This window comes from Prinia subflava, chromosome 4 (assembly GCF_021018805.1).
Source record: "Prinia subflava isolate CZ2003 ecotype Zambia chromosome 4, Cam_Psub_1.2, whole genome shotgun sequence".
NCBI lineage: Eukaryota > Metazoa > Chordata > Aves > Passeriformes > Cisticolidae > Prinia > Prinia subflava.
In genome coordinates this window covers 46005688-46022813 of record NC_086250.1, presented here as the reverse complement: position 1 = coordinate 46022813, position 17126 = coordinate 46005688, and the positions used below count along the sequence as shown (strand labels likewise).

Here is a 17126-nt window from a genome sequence, read left to right as displayed (position 1 = left end):
AGAGGACAGAAACTATAGTGACAGCACAGTGAGTAATGGGCACAAATTGAAAGACAGCAAATTTAGATATTAGGAAGAAATTCTTCACTGTGAGGGTGATAAGGCAGCAGAACAGGTTGCCCAGGGATGTGGATGCCTTGACCATGGCAGTGCTCAAAGCCGCGCTTGATGGGGCTTTGAGCAGCCTGGTCTGCTCTGCTCTGGTGGGCGGGGAGCTGGGACCAGATTATCTTTCCCGGCCGTTCCAACCCCTCCGCCCTCGCGGCCCTGTGGGCGCTCACCGGGCGGAGGACAGCCCGCCCCGCCCTCCCGCGTGCCGCCCCGCCCTCCCGCGTGCCGCCCCGCCCTCCCGCGTGCCGCCCCGCCCTCCCGCGTGCCGCCCCGCCCTCCCGCGTGCCGCCCCGCCCTCCCGCGTGCCGCCCCGCCCTCCCGCGTGCCGCCCCGCCCTCCCGCGTGCCGCCCCGCACGTCGCTGCCCGCCGCGGCGCGCGCGCGCGCAGGCGCAGCAGCCCCGCCCCGGCCCGGCCCTGGCCTCGCGCTGCCGGACCCCGCCTCGCGAGCCGTCTCGCGCCACCCGCCGTCGGCCCCTCCCTCACCGGCGGCGGCTCGTGGGGCGCTGGCGCGCGCCCCAGCTGTTTCCGGCGCGCGGGGCGGGCGCAGGCGCAGTAGCGCTGCCGTGCGCCCACCCGGGGTTGTCGCGCCGGGCCCCGCCGCCTCCCGCCCGCTCCGCCGGGGCGGCACCGCTCGTGAGGGCGCGGCCCCTGCCTGGCGCTCGGCGGCGGCCTGGGGAGAGGGGGGAGGCGGGACCGACTGTCCAGCAGGTACCGCCGCCAGGACGGGCCGCGTCGCCCCCGGGTCGAGTCGCATCTCCCCCGGGCCGTGGGGCAGTTGAGGACGGGGGGAACACGCTGTGCGCGTGCCGGGCAGGCGGGGCTCGCTCGCGTAACGGGAGGTGGGCCGGGGACAGCGGGGCCCGGACTCGGTGCTTGTTTATGCTGCCGCTCTCGGCAGCATTTCTGGGAAATGGCGCAAGGTAGGAACAGCGGCCGCGCCTGCCCCCGGTGCAGGAGGCGCCCCCGCGCCTATATAGCCGTGGGGCCCGCGGCCCCGCTGCGCGGCGGGCACTCGGCGGGACAGGCTCAGCGTAGGCAGAGGAGACTGTGAGTATCGATTGCGCTGCCGGCGGTGGTGTCATCTCTGCTGTCACTGTGGAGTCGGCCTGCGCAGGAGTTGGCCTGCCTGCCTGCCTGGCAGCCCTTCTCGGCGTTTGTCACAGGCGGTGGAGAAGCCTGGTCTTGCTTTTTCGGCAAATAATAGATTTGCGCCTGCGGTATCAGCACCACTCTGGTGTGCTGTGTAAAACGCTGCTCCACCAGCTGCACCTTTCTTTGCAGAGTAAGGATTATGTACTGCCCTTGGCTCTTAGGATGGGCACGTTTCGTTGAACTTTGCTCAAAGTATTTGTGTCACTTCTCCCCTGTGAGGAGTTCTGCTAAGGGATGGTAGTGTAATGGCATTTTCAAAGGTTGTGTCTGCTCAAGATAATTTGCCGAAGAAACAGCAATCACTTTTCTGTATGTCACTAAGTGCTGTTGGGAAGTGTAACATGTTGCTCAAGATGAACTTAAGCTGGCCTATAGGGAGTGGCCTGTTGAAATGTTGGGGTGAGCTACCAAATGTCCTGAACAGTAGATATTCCCATGAGATTATTTGATTTGGTTTGAATATTTATCTGTCTTTACCAAAAGGATACATAAGTTTCATCTGTTTTAAACAACTCTGTGATTTTAGTTTAACGTGTTTCTGGTTTGGGGTTTCCATTGTTGCATTTTGTTTTGTTTCTTCTTTTTCAGACAACACTACATTACGGCACTTGTTTATTAACATATATTTTTTGGAATGAAGTAGGAAGCAACATAGAAAACGTGCAGTTATTTATAAGTAATGACAGTTCATTTATCCTTGGACGCATATTTATTCTTTTTGATTAACCCCAAAAGTCTTTGGTGGAAGCAGAGAAACAAATACCTGTGTTTCTGTAGACCTAAAGCCTGCTGGAGGATAAATCATGCTGCACACCTGAGGGTTTTTCATACAAGTGAGCCTTGGTGTAAGTGGGCCAAAAGCAGAACATTTTGGTATAACAAGTACATTTATAGCCATGAGTTTTTGTACTACAGAGTTTCCAAACTTTTAACTTCTTCTTCCAAAGGACTTACAAGGCTGAGCATTCGCATGTCACGAATTAAGAATACTCTAGAATCTGTTTCAAAGGCAGTGTCTGGCACTCACAGTGAACTGGTGTCACGGATAGCTCGATTAAAGTCCCACTCAGGTACTTTGGGTAAAGCAAATAAAAGTAGTGCAGATGCAAATAGCAGCAGCACAAATCTAGAAAATGATAAACAAGTTGCAGATGACAGAACTCGGGACGATTGCAACAGAGACTCAGCTGCAAAGAAATCCCCTTGTGCAACTGAAAACTTGGAATCTGTGTTAGTAACTTCAAGCGGCACTTGTCAAGATACTCCAGAAGTTTCAGCATCTCCTAAAAACCACCTTTTTCATATAAGCTACTTTTCTACAAATTTTGGAGAGACTTACAACTTCGTAGCTGATCATATTAACTTTTACTTTCACAATTCTGTTATGGAACAAAGGAAAAAAGGGAATGCTGCATCACAGGACTCTGAAAGTGAAGAGAGGAATAAGCTTGATTCATCAGCAAATACTGTAACAAGTGAAGAAAAGAGAGTGGATTCAGCAGGTGCTTTAGCTCCTGAAGCAGAGACCTTAGGTACAGAAAAGACAAATACTGCTCTCCCAGTTTCCACTAAAAAAAGCATTGCAAACTTTCTTTCATATCCCAGTAACAGCGTACAAGCTTTTGTAGACAGCTATATTGGTGGGTTGGTTCCAAAGTTAAGATCTGATACAAAAGCTGTTTCACCAGAAAAGAGTAAACAGCAAGAACAAGAAGTTGCTGAGAAGAGTGATGAGGACAAAGCAAAAGAGGCCAGGACTGCAGAAGAGAGGGAAAAGCATCTGTCTCTTCAGAGAGAAAAGGCAAGTCTTTAAGTGTTTTTTGCAGTCTTCGTTTTAAGTGTTAATTTATGTATCATTTCTTTGTATATTTTACAAGTGTATATATATGCTACACTAGTGTATATACCTATAGGTAAGCATAGATACACATTTACTTGCATAAATAAGTATATACGTGTGTGTATACTTACATACATATGTACACATACTTTTACTTATATATAAGTACTTGTACTTCCATATAAATATATATCTGGTGTTCCTGCCCACAGCAGGGAGGCTGGAACTAGATAATCTTTAAGGCCTCTTCCAACCCAAAGTGTTCTGTGATTCATTCTGTGTATTTTGATAAATAAGTACATATGTAAAATGATATATTTTATATGTAACTATATAGATTTTATATATATATGCATTCTACATGTAAACTTACAAATACATATATGTATTTAAAAGTAGTTATAGATACATCTGTGTATACATATTAAATGTTTTATGTAGGTACAGCTATGTTTATGTATAAAGAGTGTGTGTATGTATATATATATATGCACACACTTCTGTGTGCGTTTGTGTTGTAGGTACATACATTTAGTTCATATATGCGTAAAGTCCATTATTACAGACAGATCTAGTTGTGCTATTTTTTTGTGGTTATAGTAATTTTACAGTTCGTGATTTGTTAATGATTTAAATACCAGAGAGTTGCCCTGAAAATCCATCTGAATACATACTAACGTGTTCGTTTGGTATTCTTGCTGTAAACTTTATTTGGCTTTCTACTAAATAATCAAAAACTTTTTGTTGATGATTTAAGCATTGCTTACTTGGAACCTGTAGGAGATCTCTAGTACAACATGCTGTTCATTGCTTCTGAGAAATCTTAAAATAACACATTGAAATCAGTCTTGACAAATTTTACACATTTCTTATAGCAGTTTTATGCTGTCTGTTTTCTTTAGATCATTGCAAGAGTGAGTATTGATAACAGGACTCGAGCTTTAGTTCAAGCCATACGGAGATCCTCTGATCAAAGAGTCTGTATCAACAGGGTTGAAGAACTGACCTATCATCTTCTAGAATTTCCAGAGAGCAGAGGAGTTGCAATTAAGGTGCAAATAATTTTTGTGCTTAGATAAAAAACAATCTGACAAATGATTGATCTAGAATAACATAAAACCTCCTTCTGTGCTTTTGTGAACTAGTCATATTCCCTATTTGTCATAATTACAGTTTGAGTGTCTCTTTTTGTAAGTTTTTAGCTGGTTCAAGCAGATTTATATGCAAACTACTGGGAGTTTAGCTAAAGGCTCTTAAGATTGCAATGTTTAATTTAGAAGCACACGGCATGGTCATGTGGATAGGCAGTATAGCTTTTTCCAGTGGTAGATAAAGGTCGTACACTGTGTCCTCTGTGTCAGTTGACCAGATGGGAATGTGCTGTACAGTTGATCTGTATATGCACAGTACTTTCTATGCTTGTTTACATGCTTTCTTCGAAAAGAAGTGGAAAGAGAACCATCAAATAAGTACATGTAATCTAGTCCTACTTGTTTCCTTCCCTGCATTCAGAGGCAGTGGGTGGTTGGAGGTGGGTGGTAGACTATTCTAGAAATACTGGCTGAATCACAGCATTTGTTAACCTTGTGACTTCTTTCACAAGATGCGACAAACCTGTGACACAGATTGTAGAATTTCTGGAAAAGTATCCTTTGGGAATGGAGTGCAGGCCAGATGAATCATCTGGGCAGGGTACAGGTCAGGTATTCACATAAATATATGTGAATGACTTTATTATGAAAGAGTTTATTCACTCCCATTTTGATTGTAATGCTGTATATCTTTGTGGTAATGTACATTTTTAAAATACTCTGTGTGAGAAAGCATTTTATATTTTGTTTTGATATTAGTGTACTTAAAAGGCAGTTCTTGTTTTGAAGCAGTGTGATAATTATTAAGCAAATCTGGGTGTGCTTCATACTCAAGTCTACCCTTGGCTGATGTGATACTAAGTCAATAAAACTAAACTGGTAAATGTAGCTTTCCTAGCTATTCAAAATATTTACATATCATCTTGATTGTTTTATTCTGATAGGTAGTTACTATAGCAATGAGGTGTGTGCAGCATAATATGGACATCCTTTCTTTCCCTTGTTAAAGAAAGACATGGGAAAATATAGATCTGAAGAAGTTTTCTTTCAAGTTTAACTAGTATTTTACTTCTGTACTTTAATGCCACACTAATAAATTTAAGAATGAATTATTTTGGTTTAAACATATGTTTAGAATTAAATATCCTTGTGTTTGTCAACAGGAAAAATTAATCCCATGCCTGTTGCGACTGAGACAGGCTAATGATGAAAGTCTTCAGGCTGCTGTTAGAGAAACTTTAGCTCTGATTGGATACACAGACCCTGTGAAAGGCTGGGGAGTTCGAATCCTCACCATTGATGGAGGAGGAACAAGGTAAAACTTCTGGGGTTTTACATACTTGTAACCCTTTTAATACTGTAACTAGAAGTAAAATTTCAGTCTCTCTTTGATAGATAAATGCCCAAAGAGGCAATTTATGAGTTATGTTTCTGTTACATTTGACTATCTAAGGGATGAGTATTGTTTTTTAATGCATTTCTGCTTGAATGGTGTTTGTTTTAGTGCTCATTTTGCCAAACACAGTTATCTCACTCTGTCCCAACAGAGTTCACACTGCAGCAGATACTGTTTCATGCTAGAGAAGCACAAATCTGATGGTCTCTAATGCATCTCTCCCATTATTTCAGATACACTGAATTGAAGCCAAGTAAACCCCACACTGGAAAATACTATGCCACAGGAGGCATTATATAGCCTTGTTAAGACCAGAATTTAAGTGCTGTGTAGTGGGGATGCAGCTAAAATCTGTCCTTAGTCTACATCCACAGAAGTTGATCACTCCCCAAGCCTTTGCTATAAAACAATATGGCTGTAGCTGTTGAATACTATTTTTGGTATATTCCTGAGTATGCAATTCATACTTAGTATTCATCATTCTATTTTAACTGTGTTCTGCTGCTCTTTTATTTCCTAAAATATTCAAAATTCTTGCTGTGGCCGTTATTCAATTATAATTAGTTATAATGAAGCAAAAGTGATTGAAAAATGGTTAGAGCTATGTAAGATAAGACTGCCATTGTATGTGAAAGGGAATTTTGTGTTTCAGGGGTCTAGTTGCACTTCAGACTCTACGGAAACTAGAAGAATTGACTGGAAAGCCTGTTCATCAGCTTTTTGACTACATCTGTGGCGTAAGCACAGGTAATTATTAAATCACAGGTTGGAGTTTTGCTACCAGTATAGTGAAAGAACATCTAACTACCTGCCAGAAGGACAGAATGTGCCTGTAGCAAGATCTTGGATGATCTAAATTAGAGGAAGTGGTCAGTGCTGTGGTGGCCTCTGTTCATATTGGTCTGTACAAGCTGGAGAAATGGCTTGGCAGGTTCAGTAAAGCCAAAGCCCTCCATCTGAAGTGGGCTGACGGCCTAGAAACCAGCTTTGCAGAAAGGGATCTGGTCTTGTTTGGAACAAGTTGGACATGAATTATCACTATACTCTAGAGCAAATAAAATCCCACCACATTGGCTTGCATGGACAAAAACATACCCAACAATTTAAGGGTCTTTGTTTGGCCAAAAATGCCTTGTTATGGGCTCCTCTGTGTACCCTTAATCTTTTGGGTATGTTTTTGTACATAATGGGTGAGTCTGGTAGAGAGCCAAGTAGGTGATCAGGCAACTGGAGCTCATGACATGTAAAAGAGAGTGTGCAAAAACTGAGTTTATGTGGCACTGAGAAGAGAAGGCTAAGGCTAGGCCTTTATCCTGGTTCAGCTAATGGGAAAATAAAGAGAAGGTGGATCTAGAGTAATTTTGAAGGTGCACAGTGATAGGAGAAAAGCCAACAGACAAGCTGGAGTATGAGAAGTTATAATTAGGTATGAGATCATGCTTTTCTTGCAGGCATGGTCAGACACTGGAAGAAGTTGCCTGCACAGGTTCTGTAATCTCCATCCGTGGAGATACTCAAGATTTGGCTGAACAAGTCCTGAGTAACGTATTCTAATTATACCTGTTGGAACAGCAGGACTAGATGGACTAGACGATGTCTACAGGTCCCTCCCAGACTTAATTACTCCTGTGACTCAATAATAAGTTACTCCTCCCTAGAAAGCAGGAAGCTCTAAAACAAAACTAAAGACAGTAATCTCGTTCAGAAATTATGTTAGACCAGAAGAAGCACAAGCGTATTTCCCAACATAGGAGGTATGCTGTAGTTTACTAGTTCAGTTTTCCCAGAAACCCACATTCTTCAAATTTTCTGCTGTACTTACATCCTATACAGTTTAATTCAGAAATTATATTAAACACAAAACAGCATGAGTAGATAAAGAGTGTTTCGAGAGATTTGCTTAATAGACACAAAATAGTGGAAGAGAATGTTTAGGTCTTCTAGACAGAATTTGTTTGTAGGCACAATGTAGTTCTCTGCCTTACATTTTTAATAGTGTTCCAGATAAATCCTGCATTAGTTAGTTTAGCAGTAAGTGGTTGTTTCTTTGGATGGTTTCCCTACAAAATACTTCTCCAGTGTTATTTTATAATAAAGATGTTGTACCTTGGATAGAGTCCTCATATTCTTAATTTCCTTCCATTACTGTCACTAGAACTAGCTTTGGTTTTAATTCTTCCTCAAATTTGGAGATTTATGACTGCTAATAAGTACTTAGCATATCCTTTTAAATTTTGTTTATATAATTAAGCTTTTGTCTGCAGTTGTCCAGCTTGCAATAATAAAAGACATGGCTGGGTGAGATTGTGTGTGTCTGCCAGTGCTGCTGGCAGTTCTGTTTGTATTGATAGTACATACGCTGATAGTCTTGCAGATGAATGACTTGTGCTTTACAAGAGTGAGGGATTAAATGATAGGAGGATACCTCTTGTGCACTGCACTTCTCTTTTCTGCTGCAGTTTTTGTATTTCTTACTATTGTTCAGCTGGTTTGCCTTTTTAGTTCAGAAATGCCCTTCCTGTGACTTCAGCATCACTGTCTGTGTAGTTATCTTCCCTGTGCTTCCCTTCAGAGGGTGGAAATGCAGGCAGTCACACAGAATGATATTGCAATGATGCTGTGATAGGCCCTGCATACTTTGAATCTGCTCACCAAAACAGCAAACGTGTGATGTTATAGAACTGGTGCTGGAGAGTTTAGAGGAAGACAATATGGCAGAGGATTTGCATGACTTGGGAAAATGGTGTTTCCCTGCTGCGAGGGGTTAAGTCTGTGTTGAGTACAGGGATCTGGTGATTTGGCAATTGACAAAGTTTCTCTTGATGAAACTTTGTGTCAAGTAGGCCCAGGTTACCTTAAGCACGTGTGCTACCTTTTAAGAAACTGTGACCATCAATCCACTAAGGCTCAGCTGTCACAGTGGAAGGCATTGTGAGAGTGAAAAAGAGCTTGGAAGTCATGATTCCTTTAAAGCCATCTGTAACTTCCTGCATGCAGTGTTTTCTGCCCATGCATTATATTATTACTCTATTTAAAGAATTGGCACCTTTTAAAATTAATGTTATTTAAGCCTATGGCATTTATTTCCAGACTGAAAAGAAGCCATGTGTCCTAATTATTCCTAACGCTTAATCACATGTTCTCACAGTATGGCACAATGACATTTAAAGGTTATGTGTGTCCCTTTCAGTTTAATATATCTAAGAGTTGTAGCAATGCATTAATTGTCTTTTTCCACAGTCCATTTAATGGTATTTAGCAGCAAAGCTTTTTGAATGCTGTTACTTTGTTCCTACAAGGGTATGTAATAATTTTTGTCAGGCACACACTAGATGGCAGCATGTATGAAACTAATTATAAATGGTTGCAACCAAATGTAATCCAAACTACTGAAATCCCCTTCATTTTTACAGAATTTTCCTAGAATATGTTTCTACTGACTTAAGAGTGCATGGTAGCAAATAATCCTCCAAATAATTTTTTAATATCACAGCAAAGATTTCTCTTACTTGTTTCTCTTTCTGCATGAAGTATTGGATTTCATTTGCTTTCTGCCATATGCTTGTTGTAATCTGCAAAGTGAAAAAATGTAATTTTTCAACTTCTCATATTTCTGTTTCTGAAAATAGACTATTTCTGTCTTGTATATGTTCTTTTAAAACATAGTTTGTGATCTCTGAGCAGGAATTTAGTCATATATATGTCATAATAGTCATTTAGATATAAATGTCAATTGGTCTTGCTGTTTCAAGACAGATATTCTATTAAGCAATGAACTACATTAACTGGTAATCCATTTTTGTAGTCTTACTCCAGGATACATTTCACATTGCAAAATATTTGTTTTTTTTCAGGAGCTATATTAGCATTTATGTTGGGATTGTTCCATATCCCCCTGGATGATTGTGAAGAACTGTACCATAAGTTAGGATCAGATGTTTTTAAGCAGAATGTCATTGTTGGAACAGTCAAAATGGGCTGGAACCATGCCTTTTATGACAGTGATATATGGGAAAAAATGCTCAAGTAAGTAAAAGATGATCAGCTGAAAAATAATTAGTGCAATGTCTGAGTGCATTTGGTTTTGTTATTGCTTCACTGGTGCGCAAATTCTTTAAACAACTAGAAAGGATTAACATATACTCTCATTCTTTTGAAACAGCTGTTTTCATATTTACCAAGATGTTGAAAGCTTTTAATGTAATGATTTATGTTTCTGGGGAATAAAGTAAGCTTTACTGCACTGATTTCTGATTATATTCCTGTATGCTTGCCAGCTCTGCTTGATCTGACTCATTGCAGATTTGCTACAAATTCTACTAGCCACCTGCTGTGCCTTTTTTCTTAAAGGAGATTGGTGAGAAGTGAAATAATGTGCTGTAGTAGGGATTTTTAAAGTTTGTTACTATACTGCAGAACTTTGTCCATTGCCACTTTGTTTGAAAGGGAAATGAGCTGTAAGGATTGCAGTGAAAAATTATCCACATTGTCAAGACTTGCCTGTATTCACATGCATTGATGGCTATTCAGGAATAGCCACTAGAAAGAATTATTATATTACAGGTTTTATTTCCTAGTTTTATTCACGTGTATTTGTATTATAGTTCAATTGTTTGTAATTTTTAGCAAACTAATGTCATAATTTTCGAACCAGCATAAGTTGACCCTGCCACTGAAAGAACTGGAACAACCTTTTCTGAGAGAAAATGTAAAATAGTAAAAGGTTCCTTCTGATAAGTAATAACAGGTTGCTTTGGGAACGTGATTACTGTGTTTTATGGGATTAAAAGAGTTTTTATGACATAATAATGGGAATACCAGTGCTGTCTGAATTTTAAGCATCTTACTTCTTTGATGAAGTGGAGGGAAAAGCTTCTAAGCACTTTTCTGTGTTCTTGCATATTTTCAGAAATAAATACATTTATCAAATGAATATCACGATCTTCTCAGATATCTGAAGGTATTTTTTTAGAAACTAGATTTTTTGGTCTTCCCTCATTACCTTCCCCACCCCATTAAAAGAAGTCTTGTAAAAATCACAATAACCTCATGTGAAAGTATTCTACATGACTTTAATTAAAATAGTTTTGTTTTACGCAGCTACATGTAGCACATGAGGGAGGTAAAGAACTACTCTTGTGCGATAGACAAAAGCAAGCAATTAATATATTATCCATGGAGTAAATTAAAAATTAAATGTGCAGAACAACAAATGACTTCTTGGTGACCTGCTATGTTGAAGGGAGATGCTGTGCCTGCACAGCATTTTGTTGAAGGGACTCCTAGGGAAGAAAATGGTAAAGTTATATAGTATCTCTTTACAGCAATATTGAAGGTCAGTTCTAACATTGTCATAGCATGGAAAACTGCTTTATGTTTTGCTTGGAATTTAAAAGCATTACTTGTGCTGTGTGTGTTTTTGTAGTTTAAATGGTAACTTGTCAGCCTTGCTTGAAATGGAAACAATCCATTGAGAATGTGCAGACATGCAATACATGTTTAGTGCTACCACAATTATCAGTGCTAGTATTTTCTATCGGAAGCTATTCTTGCTGAAAATAATTAAGTTGATGTTTCATTGGGCTAATGTTCCATGCATTCATGGGGTATATTATAAATTGCATTTCAGAAAATGACAACTAATTTTGGTTAACTGACGTTTTATTCAGAGTACTTTAGGGAATTGGTTTCATGTGTTCTGTATGTGTCTGTTTTAACTCCTCTTACATATTTCTTGAGTTGCAATTTGAGGTTTTAATAATTTATCTTATGCAGAAGATTTTACTTACAACATATCAGTGTATGTAATGCTATATTGAATTGCATTTGTAAGAACCTGACTTATAGTTCCAACTTCCCTGTTTTCTTTTGACTGTTGTTGACATACAATTTTCTTCTTGCATGCTGTCTTAAGAAACTACTGGAGAAATTTGGTGAGCAGCTAGGGGTTTTCACAAGGCAGCTAAAATCTCATGCTGGGGATTTATAGTCTTGAGAAGCAATCAGTCACTATATGGAGCATAGGATAAAAATTACATGCTCTCTTTTGGTAGGAAAAGGGAAAATGCAAGTGTTTGGGAATACAAGTAATAATACTCCAATATTTGTTTTGCAGAATGAAATATAATTGACACTGCTCTCTAGTGACTAGATGGGCAACACATTCCATACCAGCACATGGTATAAAAGTCTCTATAGGTTTGGTAAAGATGTCATAGTTTCCTGGTACTACTGTTGTTGTTACAAGAGGGTAAAAGTTACAATTTTGCCTTTTGCATTGAGTGCTATTCCTGCAGAGTACTTGCATCACTGCTGCAGCCTACTAGATTGTTTCTTCCAGCAAATAGCTGGCAATATGTTCTTCACTACATTATTGAAATAAGTGTTGCAATATTAGTGACTTGCAGCAATGAAAGAGCAATGTTTGTGAAAGAGACTCGTTGTTTAAGTAAGTCATGTCTAGAGGACATAGGTCACAGACAGACACAAAGTAGATAAATGGAAAAATAGGATGGCAAAAGAAATTATGTGTAAAGTAATAACTGATGAGTGGAAAAATGTAAAATGCTTACAGGATTTAAAGTAATTTTAATATCAAAAGTGATTTGGGTTTTATCATGGACAGTTTAATGAAACATCTCTATGATTGTGGTCAAGATGATTCAGTGTGTGACAGTTGGGATTGAAAACACAAAAATACTATAATGCCATTATATTAATTTACAGTACAGTTTCATTTAACATATTATTTACAGTCCTGGTTTCTCCATTTTAGACAATATTTCTGTTGCAAGATTGGGAGAAAAGTAGCCAGTGACCTAAAGACAACACACATTAGGAGTCTTTATCATTAACAAAAGCAAACAAGTTAAAGTGGTTATTTGAGATATTAAGGCATCTTGAGAATTAGCGGTTTCTTCTTTTCTTTGATAACAGGGGACTGTTCAATAAAACTAAAATTAGAAGGCTTTATTTTTAACATAGTATGTGAACAAACTGTGGAATTACTTCTGCTGTGACTTTTTAAAAGAAAATTGAACAGTGAGACAAATACATGTATTTAATACACAATTACAGTATTAATGCTAGCAACAGAACTAAAATAAATGTGGAGGTGATATTAAACTTTTCTCCTTAGACTGTAATGTCTGAAGTTGCACAGTAGTTTAAAGTATTTCTTGTACCTACTCTGGAGTATCAGTTTCTGGCCTTCATAAAAAACAGGAGTGATGAGATAGTTATTCAGTTTGATGGTTCCCATAATCAAGCAGAGGATACTGCTTATGCATTTTTTTAATCTTTGCATTTTTGGTTTGGGAAAAAATACCTAATACAGACATTTCAGAAGTAGATGAAAGCGATGCAAATCAGTAGCTGTCTTTGATACCTCACCTCTTTCAGTCTCATTTCTTTTATTCATACTTTGTGGTTCTGTGTGCCTTCATCTCTTTCTGTAATCAGTTAGTGAGTGCAGATGTCACTCTTCCCCTTCTGGCTGGTGCTTCTGAGACTAGCTCAGTGGAAAAATAAAATAGTGCTACTGGTACAAGAATTGTGTCAGCAGGAGTTTTCCATCATGGGACTGGAACCTGTCTTCCTTCCTTCCTTCCTGTCAAGGACATGTACGCAGCCACCCTTCAAGCACAGATATCCACTAGAAGAGCAGCACATTGTCTGTCCTAACTGCACATACATCTACTGTTTGCAGGGAGGCCTGCTGCTGCAGTAGCCTTTAAAGCTTCTTTTATCTTCTGACCTGAGTAGGTTGATAAAGGTGTTGTTTTTAGCAGTGGAAGGACTACTCCCTCCTCTCATGGGTGCAAGCTGTAGATGGGTGATCTCGTACCAACAGCACATGGAATATCTTTACTTTCAAAGTGTGGCAGTATGGAAAACTCTCATTGCAGAATAAGGCAGATGCATCACAAGTGTTTGGGTGGGCTGTGTTCTAGGGGAGGAAGAAAGCTTGCTTATTTAAAGGAAAGCCTGTTTGGAATCATTATGGGTGACCACACTCTGTAGGAGTTTTATGCCTTTATTGTTAGCAAATCAAAGTTGAAGTAGATGGTGAGGTGAGATTACTGGCTAGTATGGTAATTTGCTCTAGTCTCCTCTACTGTGCAGAAGGGCTGTCTTCTAGTTAGCAATGGGAATACTGACCCTGATATGAGGAGAAATTACAGTGCTGACCATTACTGTGATTTATAAAAATGTATTTATGTGAAAAAATACTACCTCAAAAAGGAATGGTAAATACATATTGGATTACTGTTATGGAAGTAGATGTAGATGTAGATGTTTTAACTTTCCTCTAAATCATGTGGAATGCCATCTTTCTCTCTGTAGCTTTTGTTTCTCTAACTACAGAAGAGTGATTTTTCATAACTGTAGAACTACTTAATAAAGATATTGGGTTTTTGATTCCTAAATGTAGCAAAATATTTTGTCTAACTATGTAGCTGAGTAATTCTAGTGATTTATGGTTAAGTATGTGAACTGATTAACTTGAATCAAGACCTCTTCAGTCACTCTTCAGACTATTTCCAATAGACTAGAGGGTTTGAAATGTTGGTCCATTGAAGTCAGTTGTAGAAATCTTATTATTAAAATGCAATACAAATATTGCTTCTTTTAAGGTCCCAGAAATAAGGATGCTAAAAATGCTTGTCTTGTTCACGCTAAACTGATGGAGCATTTTCAATTTTTTACATTTTCTTGTAGAGAAAAAATGGGCTCAAATCTTATGATTGAAACTGCAAGAAAGTCCAAATGTCCAAAGGTAAGTACAGTTTTCTAAGGTAAATACTAATTGTATATTTCACATGTACTTTTAAAAGTTCTGAGTAAATTTTATACCTAGAAGAATATTGGATAGACAGCATGAATGTTGAAGTGCTTTTCAGACTTCCATATGTAAAAAACCATGCTTTTAAAGGATAAAAATTAATTAGATTCTTGGATTTCAGCAGCAATTTCTCATATTTTTAATACTTCTGGAATATATTGCAGAGATGTTAAAGAACTTGTAAACATAGAAATATTGTGTTAGCATTTTGGGGTATTGCAAAGCTTGTTTTTTTCACATAAGAATTCTAGTGTCTGGAGATCCTGTCATGTCAGCTGTGATCTCTGTTACTTGTCCTCTGTGTTGCAAGAGGACAGGGTTTCTTCTCACTTTGTTTGGAGGACCTGGTTTTCTCCAGTCACATTCTTGGGCCCCAAGATCTTTTCTCTTCCCGTATGATAGAAAAGGCACAAAGTCATAGGAGGGGTATTACATACAGCAGCAGCACCAGAGTGAAAGATGAGAAAGCATGGGTATTTTATTTTTGGTGAAGGATAGGGTGTGAAGAAAGAAGAGAAATATAATAGGATATATTTCAGAACAATCTGTAATTAACAGGTGTTTTGGTGTCATAGCACTATATTCAATGCTTTACTGTTAAATGGAAGATATTCACATTTTTCTAAACATAGAAATGTGTGCCTTACTGACTGCGTTCCTAGTCCATGTCTAAAACAAGCACATGAAAAGGCTGTTGTGGTATGTTGCTTTCTGAGAGAGAAGCTATCCTATGTTGACTTGAAAGTTATCTTTGAACTGGGATCTTTGGCTTCCTTCCATGTTCTTCAGTAATAAATTGTGAATATAAATAGAGTTGTAACTAGCTGTTCCCAGTAATCACTTTATAGTGCTGTCAGTGGTGCCACTCTCTGCGCTTATTACAAGGCACAGCAAAAACAAAATAAAACACCAAGTTCTATGCTCTGCTGCTGTTAAGTTCGTAGCAAGATGGATTTTTCCAGAAGGTGCTGAGCACTTTGCAATTTGGACTGTATCATGGAGTGTACATGAGTATTGCCAAAAATGAAAGCATTCTTTTAATAAAAGTTTTGTATTAAATTTTTTGAAGTTATTTTTCTTACTGTTTCTGATAGTGCTTAGAACTAAATTCTCCTTTTGAGAAAAACAAGAAACTTTTCCTGCATCAAATGATGGAGTGCGAATCAGGCAGTTTTGCTTTTGCATTGTAATGTGGAAGTTATACTTTTCTTTGCTATAAGGATGTGAATAAAATTATTTAAATTAAGTAGCTGAAGAGTGAAAATGCATACAGTGATATCACAGTGTTAGCTGTGCCGTTGAGTAACATTTCATGAAAACACCCTACTCTGTAAATCAGTAAACAAGATAGAATTGAACACCGACTTGGCTGCTAAAGAGGGTTCTGACAGTGACAGCCAGGCTGGCTGAATCACCTCTAAAGGTCTTGCACATTCTAACACTCACCCGTAACTACATGTACGTTCCCCTTGTAGTTAGATCAGTAAGATACATTCTTTTTGTCATCATAGTTGGGGGTTTTTTCAATGGAAATATAATTTTGGCTTTTCACTTAGATGAACATATGTGACTTCTGTTACTGACTTCTCAGTATCCTTACAAAAAAATCTTGAAAGACTTATGTTTGATTCTTGTGCAGGAGAGATTCTTACTGCAGTTCTTTATTCTGGTTGCAGTACTCAGTAATCATTTTCTTGGAGGAAGAAATTCTCCTAGACAGTTCTGACATTCATATTTAATGGCATTGTTGTTTTGCTGGTTACAGACTTCTGAGAATGAAATACTATTCCAAAAGGAAAAGTATTTTAAAATCATATAGTTGACATTAGCTTTTTGTTTAAATATCATAGATATTCATAGAAACAGAATAGCCAGTGAAAACAATTAATTGCAGGTTTAAAAACAACATTTTCCTTAGGGATTTGGGTCTCTTGTTTATTTTACTTTCACTGTTTAAAATTTAGGTAGACATTATAAAAATATAAATAAATAATGAACCTAGTAAGATTCCAGAGATGCATTAATGTATACATTGAATTTCATATGGTGGGGAGCTTTCATGCTCACATTATGGTTATTATCATCATATGTAACTAATTTTATTCCTCCTTACTCACTAGGTAGCTGCAGTAAGCACCATTGTAAACAGAGGAACACCACTGAAAGCATTTGTGTTCAGAAACTACAACCACTTTCCTGGTGTGAAGTCCCATTATATTGGAGGCTGTCAGTATAAGCTGTGGCAAGCGATTAGAGCATCATCTGCTGCACCAGGTTACTTCCAGGAATATGTTTTGGGCAGCGATCTTCATCAGGTAAGTTGAAAGCTTCTCCCTGAGAAAATATTTTCCAATTTTACACCTGAAAAAAAGCATGGTCTGAATCTTTGAATCAGAACTAAGCAAATAACTTGGTAGCACAAAGGAAATCTAGGACAGATGGGTAAGAAAGGATATTTTTAACTTCTGTAGCCCTTACAGAACTAGAAAGGCTTAAAAATCTTAGTCTTCTCAGTACAAACCTAAGCTCTTCTGCTGTTGCTTTCTTCTCTGCCTGGAAGGAAACCTTATATGAGTTGTAAATTGCTTCTGACTTCCTGCTTGCACCTGATATTTTACTGAGCATTATATCACTAAATAGATGGTGTAACTTAAAAATCTAACAATATTGTAAACTGTGAAAAAAAATAA

General features: G+C 38.8%; 1 protein-coding gene across 2 annotated transcripts in view; it reads left to right on the top strand.

Annotated features, from left to right (window-relative positions):
• The first annotated feature begins 520 nt into the window (after positions 1–520).
• Positions 521–17126, top strand: part of PNPLA8 (patatin like phospholipase domain containing 8) — a 34032-nt gene continuing 17426 nt past the window's right edge. Inside the window, exons 1-8 of one of the 2 annotated variants that reach the window (XM_063396663.1) lie at positions 521–820; positions 1853–3065; positions 4007–4156; positions 5359–5510; positions 6244–6338; positions 9446–9617; positions 14313–14370; positions 16557–16751. In XM_063396663.1, the coding sequence (XP_063252733.1) occupies positions 1944–3065; positions 4007–4156; positions 5359–5510; positions 6244–6338; positions 9446–9617; positions 14313–14370; positions 16557–16751 (1944 nt within the window). In that variant the 5' untranslated portion in view covers positions 521–820; positions 1853–1943. Of the gene's footprint in view, positions 821–845; positions 1160–1852; positions 3066–4006; positions 4157–5358; positions 5511–6243; positions 6339–9445; positions 9618–14312; positions 14371–16556; positions 16752–17126 lie in introns of those variants that run through there. The other variant, XM_063396664.1, reaches the window with a different exon arrangement.